Genomic DNA, 14,161 nt, shown 5'->3' with positions numbered 1-14,161 from the left:
AAAATAATTTTGATATTGTATACTTGGATTTCAGGAAAACTTTTGATATTGTTGCACGTGGAAGACTGCTCTACAAATTGGAGTGGTGTGACATTAAGGGCAAGTTGCTACAATGGATAAAGGGATGGTTGAGAGGGAGACAACAGAGAGTGGTAATCAATGGGCACTGCTCTTTGTGGACTAATGTTATTAGTGGAGCTCCCCAGGTTTCGGTTCTTGGCCCATTGTTGTTTTGTGTATTCATCAATGCTATTGATTAACGTATATCAGCCTTAATGTCCAAGTTTGCAGATAATGCAAAGGTTTCAGGGTTGTTAACGACAGTAAAAACAATATGCAACTGCAACTGGATCTAGATAAGTTTGGCAAATGGGCTGAGAAGTTACTGCTACATTTCTCTTGGGTAGCAGTAACCCAAGAGAAATGTTCCAACTACACCCAGGGAAGTGGAGAGTGAAAAAGATCTGAGAGTAAATATGCAGCCAGATATGAAGTTTGCGGAGCAGTGTAGACAGGAGCAGATCATGGAGTCTTGTCAATGACATATAGGAATTTTGCTAGCAGAAACAAGGGGGTGATTATCTCATGTGTACAGGTCTGGAGGCCTCATTTTAGGAAGGATGTAGAATTGCTAGAATGAGTACAAAGAAGGGCAGCAAGGTTGGTGAGGGGAACAAAGGGGTGCTTTTACCAAGAAAGGCTTAAGTTGTGCAAATTGCAGCACCTGGAGACTAGCCACGTGCAAGGCGATCTGATTGAGGTGTTGAATGGTTTGAGCAAGCTAACCACTGATGGGATTCTTCCTCTTGCTCAGAATAAGAACCTGAGGCGGGGGGGGGGGGGGGCATAGACTGAAATTAAGGAAAGACAGTTGTAGAATAGATGTGCAGAAATTTGCCTTTAGCCAGCAGGCAGGTGATTGCTGGAACAGACTTTCATTTGTTGTGAAGTTGATAGCTTAAATAAATTTAAGGCTGACCTGGACAGGCATTTGGAGTGAATGGATAGGTGAATTGGGAGGGTTTTTTTTTTTTTTTTATTATTTAGGCTGATGCTGCATAAGTTTGCTTTCTTTCATCATATGCCTCAACTAATGCTAATGCTAAATGGTATCGTTTTTGTTATATCTCATGTTGTGGATGCCTTCCCAATGAGTTTACCTGATATTGTACTACCTCAAATAAGCAACACTTCATCAGTGGAGAAGGCAAATAATACTTATTCTCTTATTGCATCACCACGGTACCTTACCTATCTGCCCACCGATGAGAGGCCAACAAGCCTTGAAACAGTGCCATCTGGTTGGTGGTATGTTACGAGTTGTATAGATCCCACCTTTCTCTTTTGATTAAATTAAACCTTTATTAATTGATATAACCAATGTTAGCCTGGTTTCCTTTATTGTTTATAGCTTTATTATTAATCGAGCACCTGTATTTTAATCAATAATCTGTTAATTCTATCAACAAGGTGGGAAACCAGTAGAATCAAGCAAATAATATTCAAAATTAGAGTTAAAATATTAAGAAACTTAAGAAAAAGCCCACCCACTTGTAACTAGCATAGAAGAAGCCATGTAGATGTACATGCAACATAAGCCTAGGTTTGCATTCACAGTACAACGGTAGATTTCCATTGTAAGGTCAGGAAAGGGTCAAGAAAAACTATCTTCCCTTATAAACATGCGAGAGCTTCACAAGTATGGGATGACACCAGAGTGGGGTGTAGAGTGGGGGAAAATTGTTTTCCCATGTGTACAGCAAATACCTTGAGCTCTCTCTAAGTGTTCTCTGGTGTTAAGTAACACTCTTGCTTGCCCAAAATGGTCAAGATTGTGCATGTAATGCACAGAGCCACAATGGTGACTATACCAAAAGAGTTGTGACGTACCTATGGTTTGATGGATATAGAAATTTCTGAAGGATGGGGTGATGATTCCTTATCTATCACGTGCTGTTCAGGCACTTCGAATCTGACCCTGGACTTGGTACATCCAATGAGAGGGAGTAGTTGTCTAAACATAGAGAGCTGCTCCTGGTTTAAAAAGGAGTCTTAGCGGGATCCGGAGAGTGTGGGTTGTTTTGTGCAAGTGGTTGACAAGAACTAGTCGGTCAGTCTTTTGGTAGTGTGTTAATGTTGAAGTGAAAAGTGCAGTAAAAGAGTCAGCCAGTGCCATAGCAGAGAAGCAAGAAAACAAGGAGAAAATGCCTGAGTAGAGAAGCCAGCCCATAGAGTCAAGGAAGAAGATAAAAGGGGTAGGCAGAAAAGCTTTATTATGTGTAAGATGTGTGAAAGGCAAACCATTAAAATGGAATAATAATGGAATAACTAAGTTTTAAAAGATGATTCCTTCCTATAATTTAGTATGTTAAGCATGACATGTAGTATATGTCACAGAACCTAACTTTGGAGAATAGCATGGATATTAAATGGTTAATACACATGGTGATAAGTAAAAGTTTGACTATCCCATTTACTTAAATATTATACTTAGGAATAAGTCAAGAGTAGGATGTTGAACTTAAGCAATGGCGATGGCCATATATATGAGAGTTTTATATACTGTAAATTACTATGTTAATGGTATGACCCTTTGTAAAGGGGTATAAAATAACCAAATGAACCATTGTAATACTTTTTATTTACAAACAACATGCTTCGATAATGAAGTTTTAACAAGGAAGATTTTAAGAGAATGTCAGTGCTTTTATATATGTACATATTTTATATTTATATTTGTTTTTATATTTGTACATGTTTTTATATGTATACATTATGTTTTTATATTTGTACATGTGTTTTTATATATTCAATAAACGTTTGTTATGTTGAAATTTTGCCTCATTGCTAAGCTCCTATTCACACCAGTAATCGCTAGACTTGGATAAGATCAAAATGATAAAGGGTTATTGCATATCAATGGACTTTCGTAAATTCCACGATATTACACAACGCTAACAGATCCAAACTGCGACATTTAGAGAGGGGCGAGCTTTTCTTCTTCTCTCTCCTATGTTGAGGGTATACGAGATCTGGACCTAATCAAAACCACAAGACGAACACATTACGGCAAATCTACACTGAAGGTTCAAAATATTGGGAGCACCCCATGTCTCTAAAGTGCGAAGGCATAATGCAAGTGCCACATCAGAAGGTTCAGGTAACACCTGTGGGGGGGACCAGTTACCTAGAGCATACATGATGAAAAGAGCCGCATCATTTCATTCACATCTTAATTCATTCTCAATCTATCACCCCCCCCCCCATAATAGGTGTTTGCCAAAAATAAATTAACTCCATGGAGAGTTGAGGCTGACTGTGTGAGGAGGTAAACACAGTGATTGTTTTATTTATTTTTATTATTTACTTAGATATATTTTTTATTTTTTTTAATCTGTTTTATTTTTGGCTAGTACATCAAAAGTCTGTGACTTCCTTGCACTGTACGGTTAATACTAAAATTAAATACTAAAAGAATCATGCTTTTGTTTCTATAATATTCTGCACCATAACAATGCTCATACAAATTCATGTGGAATGAACCTGACTTAAAGCTTGATCTCAAATTATTTTATTAGTGTGTACTTTCTGTATTGTTGTGAATTAGGCATTTTCTAAATTATAAAAAAACTTTTCTTTTATATTTAGTTTCGTTATTTGACGCGGCTTCTCTTCGTTCACGGTGCTTGGAGCCATGCACGTATGTGTAAACTCATCCTGTATTCTTTCCACAAAAATATATGTCTATATGTGATTGAGGTAAGTGTTTTTATCTTATAACAACATATTTTCCTCTGAAATAATTTTTTTTTATTATTTTGCTCAAAAGTGAAAATTCGTTCTCACTTTGAGTCACATTTTCATTGTTTTATGACTTAAATTTTATTATCTAATTTAACAGTGCACAGACTTTTTCTAGTGCTGGCTACTGCCTCCTAAAATTGTTCTATGGAAAACTTGACTTCACTAAAATAAAGAACCACAAATAGAAAGGGTGTAAGAGCCTTATAATACTTTTCTGCTTCATTTTTTACTTCCTTTTTCTTACTTTATTTGTTTCTTTAATTTTTATTCTTTCCATTATTATTGTTATTTCATTTTATTACTATTTGCTACTTTGTTTTTTTTTAATGCCAACCCCATATTTGAGATAGGATATATCTGATCATCCCATTTCAGAGCAGCATTTTATTTTAGTTTATTGTTTTTGTTTTATTGTTTTTTTCTTTAATAATTTTATTTTTATAACTTTGGATTGTCTTTTAATTATAATTTTTTTTCTTTTTTTATATTATTTATTTTTCTTTGTGCTAGTTCAGAATCCAACAGGTGATTCGATTCTGCCTTCCTGTGAATGCAGGATGCATAGCCCATGTAATTTTGGACTCCATATTAGTCCACTTGGAGTCCACAATTACAGAGTGATTATTAATCATAATAATATGTACTTGGAAGTGATTTTCTTTGTAATTGCTGCTTCTTGGTAAAAAAGTGGCCAGAAGCAATTAAACAACACACAAACATAACATTGTACTCATTTCTGGCCATTTTACAGAGTTCTTGTATCATAATAGAGACCACAGCAGAGTTAAGGCAATGTTTGGGAGTTGCTCTACCTAAGACACAACATATTAGCATTAGCATTAATAGAGGCATATGAACCAAAAAAAAAAAAAAATTCCATTTCACCAATCCATTCACTCCAAAAAGTTTGTCCAGTTCTTCCTTGAATTTATTTAAGCTGTCCAACTTCCACAACGACAGTTGGAAGTCTGTTCCAGGAATCAACCACCTGCTGGCTAAAGACAAATTTCCGCACATCTATTCTGCAACCGTCCTTCCTCAATTTGAATTTATGCCCCCTCAGGTGCGTAATCTGAGCAAGGGGAAGAATCCCATCAGCATTGAGCTTGCTTAAACCAATCAAGGCCTTATACACCTCAGTCAGATCACCTCACAGGTACCTAGTATCCAGACACTGCAATTTGCAGAACTTAAACCTTTCTTGGTAAGAGCAACCCTTTGTTCCCTCACTAATCTCATTGTCCTTCTCTGCACTCGTTCCAATAGCTCTACATTCTTTCTAAAATAAGGCCTCCAGACCTGTATGCAGTACCCAAGGTGTTCCCCGAAATCACCTTATACAAAATTATCAACCCCTTATTCCTAGTAGCAAAATTCCTGTATATCATTGACAACGCTTCAGGAAGGAAAATCGTTTTGAATATTTTCATTAGATTCTTTTAATTGTGTTAATTTGATTTTAATTGTTTTAAATTGATTTGAATTGTGTTAAATTGATTATTTAATTATTTATATTTTACTCTAATGTAACGGTAAGTTGTCGATTTTTTTCGTTTTGATTTCTGGAGGGTATCATACAGAAGTGTTCTACGCACTATATTGAGGTAAACTCCTCTTATTATTTTACTAATATTATTATCAACGTAGAACATATTGAGTAGTACAGCTCTGATTCATACTATCTAAAGTAGATTCTTAATGCATGAATAATCACTGCTGATAATTAGATCACGAGTATTGAGCATGTTATAGACCTAATGATGCTGATGAGCACAATGAACAACTATACAGAGAAATAGAGTGAGCTAGTAAATCAGAATGTCTTATAACAGTGGATTTTATCTTTCCAGATATTGACCGGAACTTGTGGGTTTGTCACTCTCACACTAGCAAGACTTTTGGGGATTTATTGGACGATTGTTTTCTACAGCAGCATGTTCAAGAGACAACCAGAGGGAGTGATACTCTTGATCTGATTATCAGCAGTGATTATTCATGCATTAAGAATTTGCAGATAAAGGAACCACTAGGTGGGAGTGATCACAATATTCTGAAGTGGGATTTACTTAAAGATGTAACTACCATCAGCAGTAAAGGGATGGGTTTTTGCTTTTCTAAAGGTAACTACAGTGTCCTCAGAGAGTTTTTAAATTCTATACAGTGAAACCAACTGATGTACTTACCAACAGCAAATTCTAAATGGGAAGCATTCAGGAAGTAATCTTGAAAGCTACTAGGTTTCTATACCAGCTGAAATACTGTTCGAAGGTTTAGGCCTAAATGGTTTTAGATAAACTAATGACACTTATGGCAGAGAAGAAAAATGCTTATAAATTATCAGGTGACACAGAAGACTCTCATAGATATAAGCTCGTATGTAATCAAGTCACAAAGGAGGTTAGGCAAGTGAAGGCTGATTACAAGAAATCTTTGGCAAAGGGTTCAAAAATAAACAGCAAAAACTTTTTTACTTATGCTAACTCTAGAAGGAAGGGGATAAATAGATTGGTCCTCTTGATATTGATTTTTTGACTGTTGATCCCACTCAGGTAGTTGACAAACTGAATTAGTATTTTGCTTCTACATTCACACATAAGGAATTCTTTAGAGAAGTTGAGGCCAGAAGTTTATTAAACTCCAATTGGGAACTAAATGTCTTTGTAATAACTGAGAGGAAATGGAGAAGAAACCGTTGAAATTAAATATAAGAAAGGCTTTTGCGGTGGATGGGATCTATCTAGCTATATTAAAGGTGGCAGCAGCGGAAGTAAGCAAACCTTAACCATTATTATGAGAGCATCTTTGGACTCAGGCAAGGACCCCACGGGCTGGAGATGTGCAAATATATTCCCAATTCAAAAGGAGGGATTAAAGTGTGACACGAGTAATTACAGACCTGTTAGTTTAACTTCTGTTCTGGGAAAAATAATGGAATCACTGGTTAATGAAGCATTTCAGGATCTAGACAAGACTGCAGTTATTGTTCAGACAGAGTGTGTGTTTGTTAATAGGAAATCTTGTCTGACCTTGTTTGTTAATAGGAAATCTTGTCTTGATTGGATATTATGATATAGTCACAAAGGAATTGGATTCAAAAAATAATTTTAATATCATACTAGGGGGCTTGGCTCACTGTGCTTTGAGTAGCTCATGGTGTATTGTGAATGATATATAGGAATTTTTCTAGCAGGGATAAGGAGGTGATTATTCCCTTGTATAAGGCAATGTTCTGGCCACACCTAGAGTACTGTATACAAGTCTGGAGGCCTCATTTCAAGAAGGATGTAGAGCTGCTGGAACGACTACAGAGAAGGGCAACAAGATTAGTGAATGGAACAAAGGGGTGCTCTTACGAAGAAAGGCTTAAGTTTTGCAAATTACAGTGTCTGGAGACTAGGCACTAGCGATTATCTGATAGAGGTGTATAAAGCCTTGAATGGTATGAGCATGCTCAATGCTGATGGGATTCTTCCTCTTGCTCAGAATAATCACCTGGGAGGGAATAAATTCAAATTGAGGAAAGACAGATGTAGGATAGACGTACGGAAATTTGCCTTTAGCCAATGGGTGGTTGGTGGAACAGACTTCCATCCCTTGTTGTGGAAGTCGATGGCCTAAATAAGTTTAAGGCTCAGCTGGACAGGTATTTCGAACGAACAGAGGGGTGAAGTGGAAGTGGTTTTTTTTTTTTTTTTTTGCTGATGCTGCATAAGCTTGCTTTCTTGCATCAAATGCCTCTACTAATGCTAAAAATGCTAATGCTAATCTATCATTGTGAAAGTTGATAGCTTAAATAAATTCAAGGAAGAACTGGACAAGCTTTTGGAGCGAATGGATGTGTGAAATGGGAATTTTGTTTTTTTTATTGCTAATACCATATATGCTTTCTTTCTTGTATCATATGCCTCTACTAATGCTAAATTACCCCATTTGTTTGCCTCTTAAACATGCTGCTGTAGAAAACTGTCATCAAATAAATCTACAAAATAGCATTGCTAATTGGCGAGTGAAGTTTCCCAGTGGAATGCACTTTTGCTGCTGGCTTTTCCAATAATCTTTTTCACCCAGGATAGAAACCAGGGAATTGACTCAAGCTGGATTGAAAGTGGCAGAGGGGCTCTTGGAGCTTTCTTCTCACTATGAATTTTTGAGATCATCTAGACCGAATTAATCCGCCTCTGGTGGGTTGAAAAATATCCGTTTTTTTTCTTCTGTAAAATTGGAAGAAACAGTTTTAAAAGTTGGGTGGTCCTTCCCCCTCGAACTGAAATTAAAACCCTTTGATTGTATTTGCATAATGAAGCAGTGAATGTGTTAATGGTAAAATTATTATTATCAACGTAGAACATATTGAGTAGTACAGCTCTGATTCATACTATCTAAAGTAGATTCTTAATGCATGAATAATCACTGCTGATAATTAGATCACGAGTATTGAGCATGTTATAGACCTAATGATGCTGATGAGCACAATGAACAACTATACAGAGAAATAGAGTGAGCTAGTAAATCAGAATGTCTTATAACAGTGGATTTTATCTTTCCAGATATTGACCGGAACTTGTGGGTTTGTCACTCTCACACTAGCAAGACTTTTGGGGATTTATTGGACGATTGTTTTCTACAGCAGCATGTTCAAGAGACAACCAGAGGGAGTGATACTCTTGATCTGATTATCAGCAGTGATTATTCATGCATTAAGAATTTGCAGATAAAAGAACCACTAGGTGGGAGTGATCACAATATTCTGAAGTGGAATTTACTTAAAGATGTAACTACCATCAGCAGTAAAGGGATGGGTTTTTGCTTTTCTAAAGGTAACTACAGTGTCCTCAGAGAGTTTTTAAATTCTATACAGTGAAACCAACTGATGTACTTACCAACAGCAAATTCTAAATGTATTCTAAATCTACATCTTCTAATGTTAATGGTAAAATCATGTTATTTACTCCACACTGTGGATGGTCATGTATGGATTTGGCATCAACAGCATGAGGCTCTTGAACCATCATGTATGTTATCAAAACTGCATGTCGGTGGAGGCAGTTGTATGGGGCATGAGAAATAAGGGGGTTTTTTTTGGCTGATTCTATATAAGCTTGCTTCCTTGCATCATGTACCTTTGCTATTGTAATGCTAATGCTTTCTTCTCACTATGAATTTTTGAGATCATCTAGACCGAATTAATCTGCCTCTGGTGGGTTGAAAAATATCCGTTTTTTTTCTTCTGTCAAATTGGAAGAAACAGTTTTAAAAGTAGGGTGGTCCTTCCCCCTCGAACTGAAATTAAAACCCTTTGATTGTATTTGCATAATGAAGCAGTGAATGTGTTAATGGTAAAATTAAAAAAAAAAAAAAAAAAAAAGGTAAAAAAAAAGTCACATTAACACACCCAGGTGTCAGCTTACTGAATGAATTTTTGGGAACAAAGCTATCAGTTCATCCTGTATTATATATAAGTTTAATAAAACCTATTTGCTAAGAATTTTCATGTGGTACAGTAGTGTTATTTTATTTTTATATGTATATTAATATATACAATATAAATTGTACATATGAATAGAAACTACGTAACATCCTTTCCCAATATTATAGGTAGGTATGAACAAGACACTTCCATTTTTCATGAACTTTTTCATCCACGCATATAAAGTTGGAACGCTTGGTAGATCCTCCTTAAATATTTGATGATAGTTACGCAGAAACCTGAATCAGTGAATTTTTAGCAGAAAGGCAAAAAACAAACTGAGCTTTCTTTTGAACACTAGTCATTTTGTTTTATGGCTTACTGTGGATCTGTCTTTAAACTGTTTGAGTTATTCTTTATAATAGTGAAAACTATGTGTATTATTTCTATCTAAACAAAAGTTATAGAATTTTCTAATACTAAAGGGTTTTTTTTTTCCATATCCTATATTTATAACAATTAAAGTAAAACACAAATGTATCATGGTTTGCGTATCTTTTGAATCGCCACCTCTAACCTGATTGTTCTTATTTATATTAAGATCAAGTATGCTGATGATCGATTTTGGGATTTCAGCTCAAATAATAAATGAGTATGAGCTGGGATGCGATGTTGCCCACTGTTGGATAATTATTTATTATGTTTTCAGTTTCACCATTAAATTAATCTTAAAATTATATGTATAATATGATGTTATATGTATATCTATTTTCAGCTTTGGTTTGCAATGATGAGTGGATGGTCTGGACAGACATTGTTTGAAAGATGGACAATAGGTTTATATAATGTAGTAAGTTAAATGCTTTTTAAATTTTAATTTTTTATAATAATTTTATCATTTATGTGGTTTGTTTATTTTAAAGTTCTTATTGATGATTGTAGTTAATTTGCTGATCCAAAAAATACTTTTCTTGCTGACAGCGATGGAACATAACATTATGAATTCCATTTACCCTTATGGAAGGTATTTGGACACATGCAGGTAGTTCAAAAAGGGCTTTTGATTGAAAAACCAAATACATATTTGGCAAGTATGAGAGCAATAATACTCTTTGACATGCTGTCATACTTCATTTCCACAGTACTGCCAGAGTGTAAGTAGGTCATAATTGTTCAAAACATTCAAGTTAGTCATGGACTTCATGATTTCAGGTGCTACCATCAACAGAAGAAATCTGAAGTATCTCATACAATCAGACCACCTCCACCAAACTTCATTGTTTAGACAGTACACTCCAACAAGATGTGCTTTCTTGCCAATCTGCACAACTAAAATGGCTATCAGAATGAAACATTTTTTAGCAAGTTTTATCACTCCATACCACCTGACACTGTTCCAGAGTTCACAAAAATCAGAACAGCGCCACTACTAATGCCATTTCATTCTTGTTACTCATAGTCACAGCTACCCCTACCATTGAATCCAAGGCTATGCAGTTCCTTTCAGATGTTTCATGTACTGATGGATGCATCTGTGATATTTTCTACAAACAGCATGCATGAGAATAAAAGTACCCTCTTTAAAGTCTCGGAATCATGTTACATGAATTTTTGAGAGCATTCATTGTATTGGATTTTTGGAGATCCAGGCAATTTGCAGTTACTCAAACAGCAAGTTAGTGATATGGCATACAAACATCATCTTATGTTGAGCACCTGTAATGTCCAGTCCATGACCAATGCTTTTTTTTAAATTTTTAAATAAAATAGATGATTATTATTTGTACCAACATGTTTGAGAAAATACTCTAGGTAGGAATATTCTCCCCTGATTATTCCTCACGAATCAGATGACATCATAGGACTCAGGAACCATTTGCAGGAAATAATTGTGCAGTTGTTAGTTGGAAAATAAAGAAAGATGTTGCAGTTGTTAAAGGTAAAGTCAAGGGTTTAATTTCAGGAAAAGGGGCTATAACAATTTAAGACACTATATGGCATCTATCAGCTGGTCAGATTTCAGAGGAATGGTGAATATATTAGAATTATGGAATACTTTAAGGCATTAGTCATATGGCCATGAACATATACAGTTGGACCTGTCTTTAGCGAACTTTATCGCTAAAGAGAGGTCCTAGGTTGCATTCACTAAATAGCGAATTTTTCTGTTTAATGATTTTATTTTTATTTCCTCTTAGTCATTACATTGAAAATAGTTTCCTTATAAAGAAGAAAAAAGTTTGGGGAACTTCAAAGTTTCAACACTGCACTCTAGGGTAAAACAGGATGGTAATAATCTCTGAAAATAGAGTATGAGATTGATATGCCTATGGAGCACCAGTTAAGAGGCCCAGAATGCAGAGAATATTGTGGCCCTTGAGATTCACCAGTGTATGAAGAACATTTATGGGAATGTGACATCAATGTGGGCTTAATTAGAAAGTTGGTTAGTGTGTCAGCGTGGTGGTAGTGGTTTCAAGGACATTCCAAGGTCAATTTATCTTGCACTGCAGTGATAGTGGAAAAAAAAAGCAGAGGAGGAATAAACCGATTCATGAGGACCAATACATTAAGACGTGTGTGTGTGTGTGTGTGTGTGTGTGTGTGTGTGTGTGTGTGTGTGTGTGTGTGTGTGTGTGTGTGTGTGTGTGTGTGTGTGTGTGTGTGTGTGAGAACAGTAATAGATTTTGGCACATTGAAAACAACTTTGGATAATCAAAGATATGGGAAATTATGTGCAAGGCAAGCTCCATAAAAGCCAATACCAAGTTATGCCATAAGGCTGTCCTCGAGAATAAACAGCAACTTTTGTTTTCCTATATAATTTTTAATGGGGAACTGTTATTTAGTGTAAGCCAATTATAAATATATGTAATAAAAGATTATTTTATTCAATTTATTTTTAATGAAAATATAATTATATATTTTTCTTAATGAAAAATTAGAACTTTCTTTCCTGGAAACTGTGATATGCCACATATTACTGTAGTTATTTTTATTGGATTACTTTATATGATGCCTATATGTATTTCAGTGTAATAAATGAGGTCTTAGTAAAAGTATTTAATTTCATAGTACATTAAAAGTAATTCTTATGGGAACCAGTTTTAATATTTATAATTAAATAATAAAAATAATTAGTTATGGACACTTCACTTATTCGAGGGTTCAGCACTATAACAGGTGATACCGTTCTGAATCATGGAGCCCAGAGTGGTTCTTAGAATGCTGATTTTTTTTATTCCAAGTCAGTGAATTTCACTGAAGGATTCAACTGTCAGGGAACTTAGGAAAATTTTTAATAACACTGGTCAACATGTAAAACGTTACAAAAACAAAAATACCCAATCTTGACTAATTTTATGCTGCTGAACACAAAAATCATATTAAAATTTGTCGATTAGCTCTTGTTTTCAAATTACAGTTGGGATCTCATGTTAGCGAGTTACTCTAAATTATCAACTACAGCTCTTGGTAAAACGCATGGAAACACCACAGTTACAGCACCACCACTACGCTCTTGTCACGTGATTGGCAACTGTCACCTCACTCTGCATCACATGATAAGTTGTCACCTCATCTGTGTCTTCAGCTCTGTTGCAGTAATCCGTGAATGCGGCCAGGTACTGGGTGAGTTGTTCTCAGTTCAGAATTGTTCTCTGTGAGATTCCTACTTTTTATGCAGTATTTGTGTCGGGTAAGAGTAATTTGCCCTGTGATTGTGTGAATAGTCTGGATGACTTCTGTTGCATATGTGGATAAGTCACATTAGCTTAAAGAAAGCATCCCTTAACTCAAGCCATAAAAAAAGGCCTACTTCTTGTACTTTGAGTGTAAAATAGGTGACCAGGACAAGAACTGGGCTCCACACATATGCTGCACTACTTGTTCATCAAAACCCAATGCATGGGTGAATCGAAAGGGAAGTTTTATGCCTTTTGCAGTGCCCATGATATGGAGGGAGCCAACAAATCATGTCACAGACTGTTACTTCTGTATGGTGCCTCCTATTAGAAAAGGGAAGACAGTGAAGAAAAAATCCCTTGCCTCACAGTGAAGTACTACCTATTCCTTAACCACCCAACTGGTTTTCTGTACACTCTGATGAAGATGAAGACACTGATGAACATCAACTTGATATACACAAAGAAGTATAGCAGCCATCTACATCAAGGGAGCAACCGTTTTGTCCAAACCTTTACCCATCTGAACCACATAAGATCATAGAAAGTGAGCTTAATGACCTCGAACTGCCAAAGAATAAGGCAGAGCCTTTGGCCTCGAGGCTACAACAGTGGAATCTTCTAGATCGTTCTGTGAAAGGGACAACATTTCATACTTGAAATAAAGACTATGATAAATTCTATCAAACAGAAGGTAAACTCACTGTTTGTAAGGTTGTCGATGGTCTAATGTCAGCAATGAACACGAGGAATGTTCCCGAAGATTGGCAACTATTTATAGACGCTTCTAAGGTCAGCCTTAAGGCTTGTGTTATTACACAATGGAAATGTGCTGCCTTCAGTACCTCTTACATATGCCGTCCACAAAAAATAAACATACACAAACATGGAGAATGTCCTCTTAGGTATACACTGTCGGAAGTATGAGTGGCAGATATGTGGTGATTTAAAGGTAATTGCCATTTATTAGGACTACAAAAGGGTTACACTAATATTGTTGCTTTCTCTGCGAGTGGAATAGTGTTAGCATTAGTAGAGGCACATGATGCAAGAAAGCCAGCTTATAAACCCTTCCCATTTCACTGATCCGTTCATTCCAGATGGTTCTGCCTTAAATTTATTTAAGCTATCAACTACCACAACAACAGTTTGAAGTTTGTTCCAGCAATCAACTACCCGCTGGCTAAAGGCAAACTTTTCCACATCTATTCTACAACTAGTCATGCCAAAGATATGTAGTATGAGAAGAGGAGTTAGCCTCAACAAA

General features: G+C 35.8%; 1 protein-coding gene across 2 annotated transcripts in view; it reads left to right on the top strand.

Moving 5' to 3' along the window:
* The window catches only part of ATP8A (ATPase phospholipid transporting 8A1), a 1,160,338-nt gene that overhangs the window by 851,763 nt on the left and 294,414 nt on the right, over positions 1-14,161 (top strand). For both annotated transcript variants that reach the window (XM_090368461.1, XM_090368462.1), the window contains 2 exons: positions 3,649-3,759; positions 9,987-10,061. In XM_090368461.1, coding sequence (XP_090224587.1) covers positions 3,649-3,759; positions 9,987-10,061 — 186 coding nt within the window. The remainder of the gene's footprint in view (positions 1-3,648; positions 3,760-9,986; positions 10,062-14,161) is intronic.

The sequence above is a fragment of the Mastigoproctus giganteus genome, chromosome 2 (genome assembly GCF_048544385.1).
Source record: "Mastigoproctus giganteus isolate SK-2022 chromosome 2, ASM4854438v1, whole genome shotgun sequence".
In the NCBI taxonomy this organism is placed as follows: Eukaryota; Metazoa; Arthropoda; class Arachnida; order Uropygi; family Thelyphonidae; genus Mastigoproctus; species Mastigoproctus giganteus.
The sequence above is the reverse complement of the archived record's forward strand: the minus strand, read 5'-3'. Positions and strand labels throughout refer to the sequence as shown.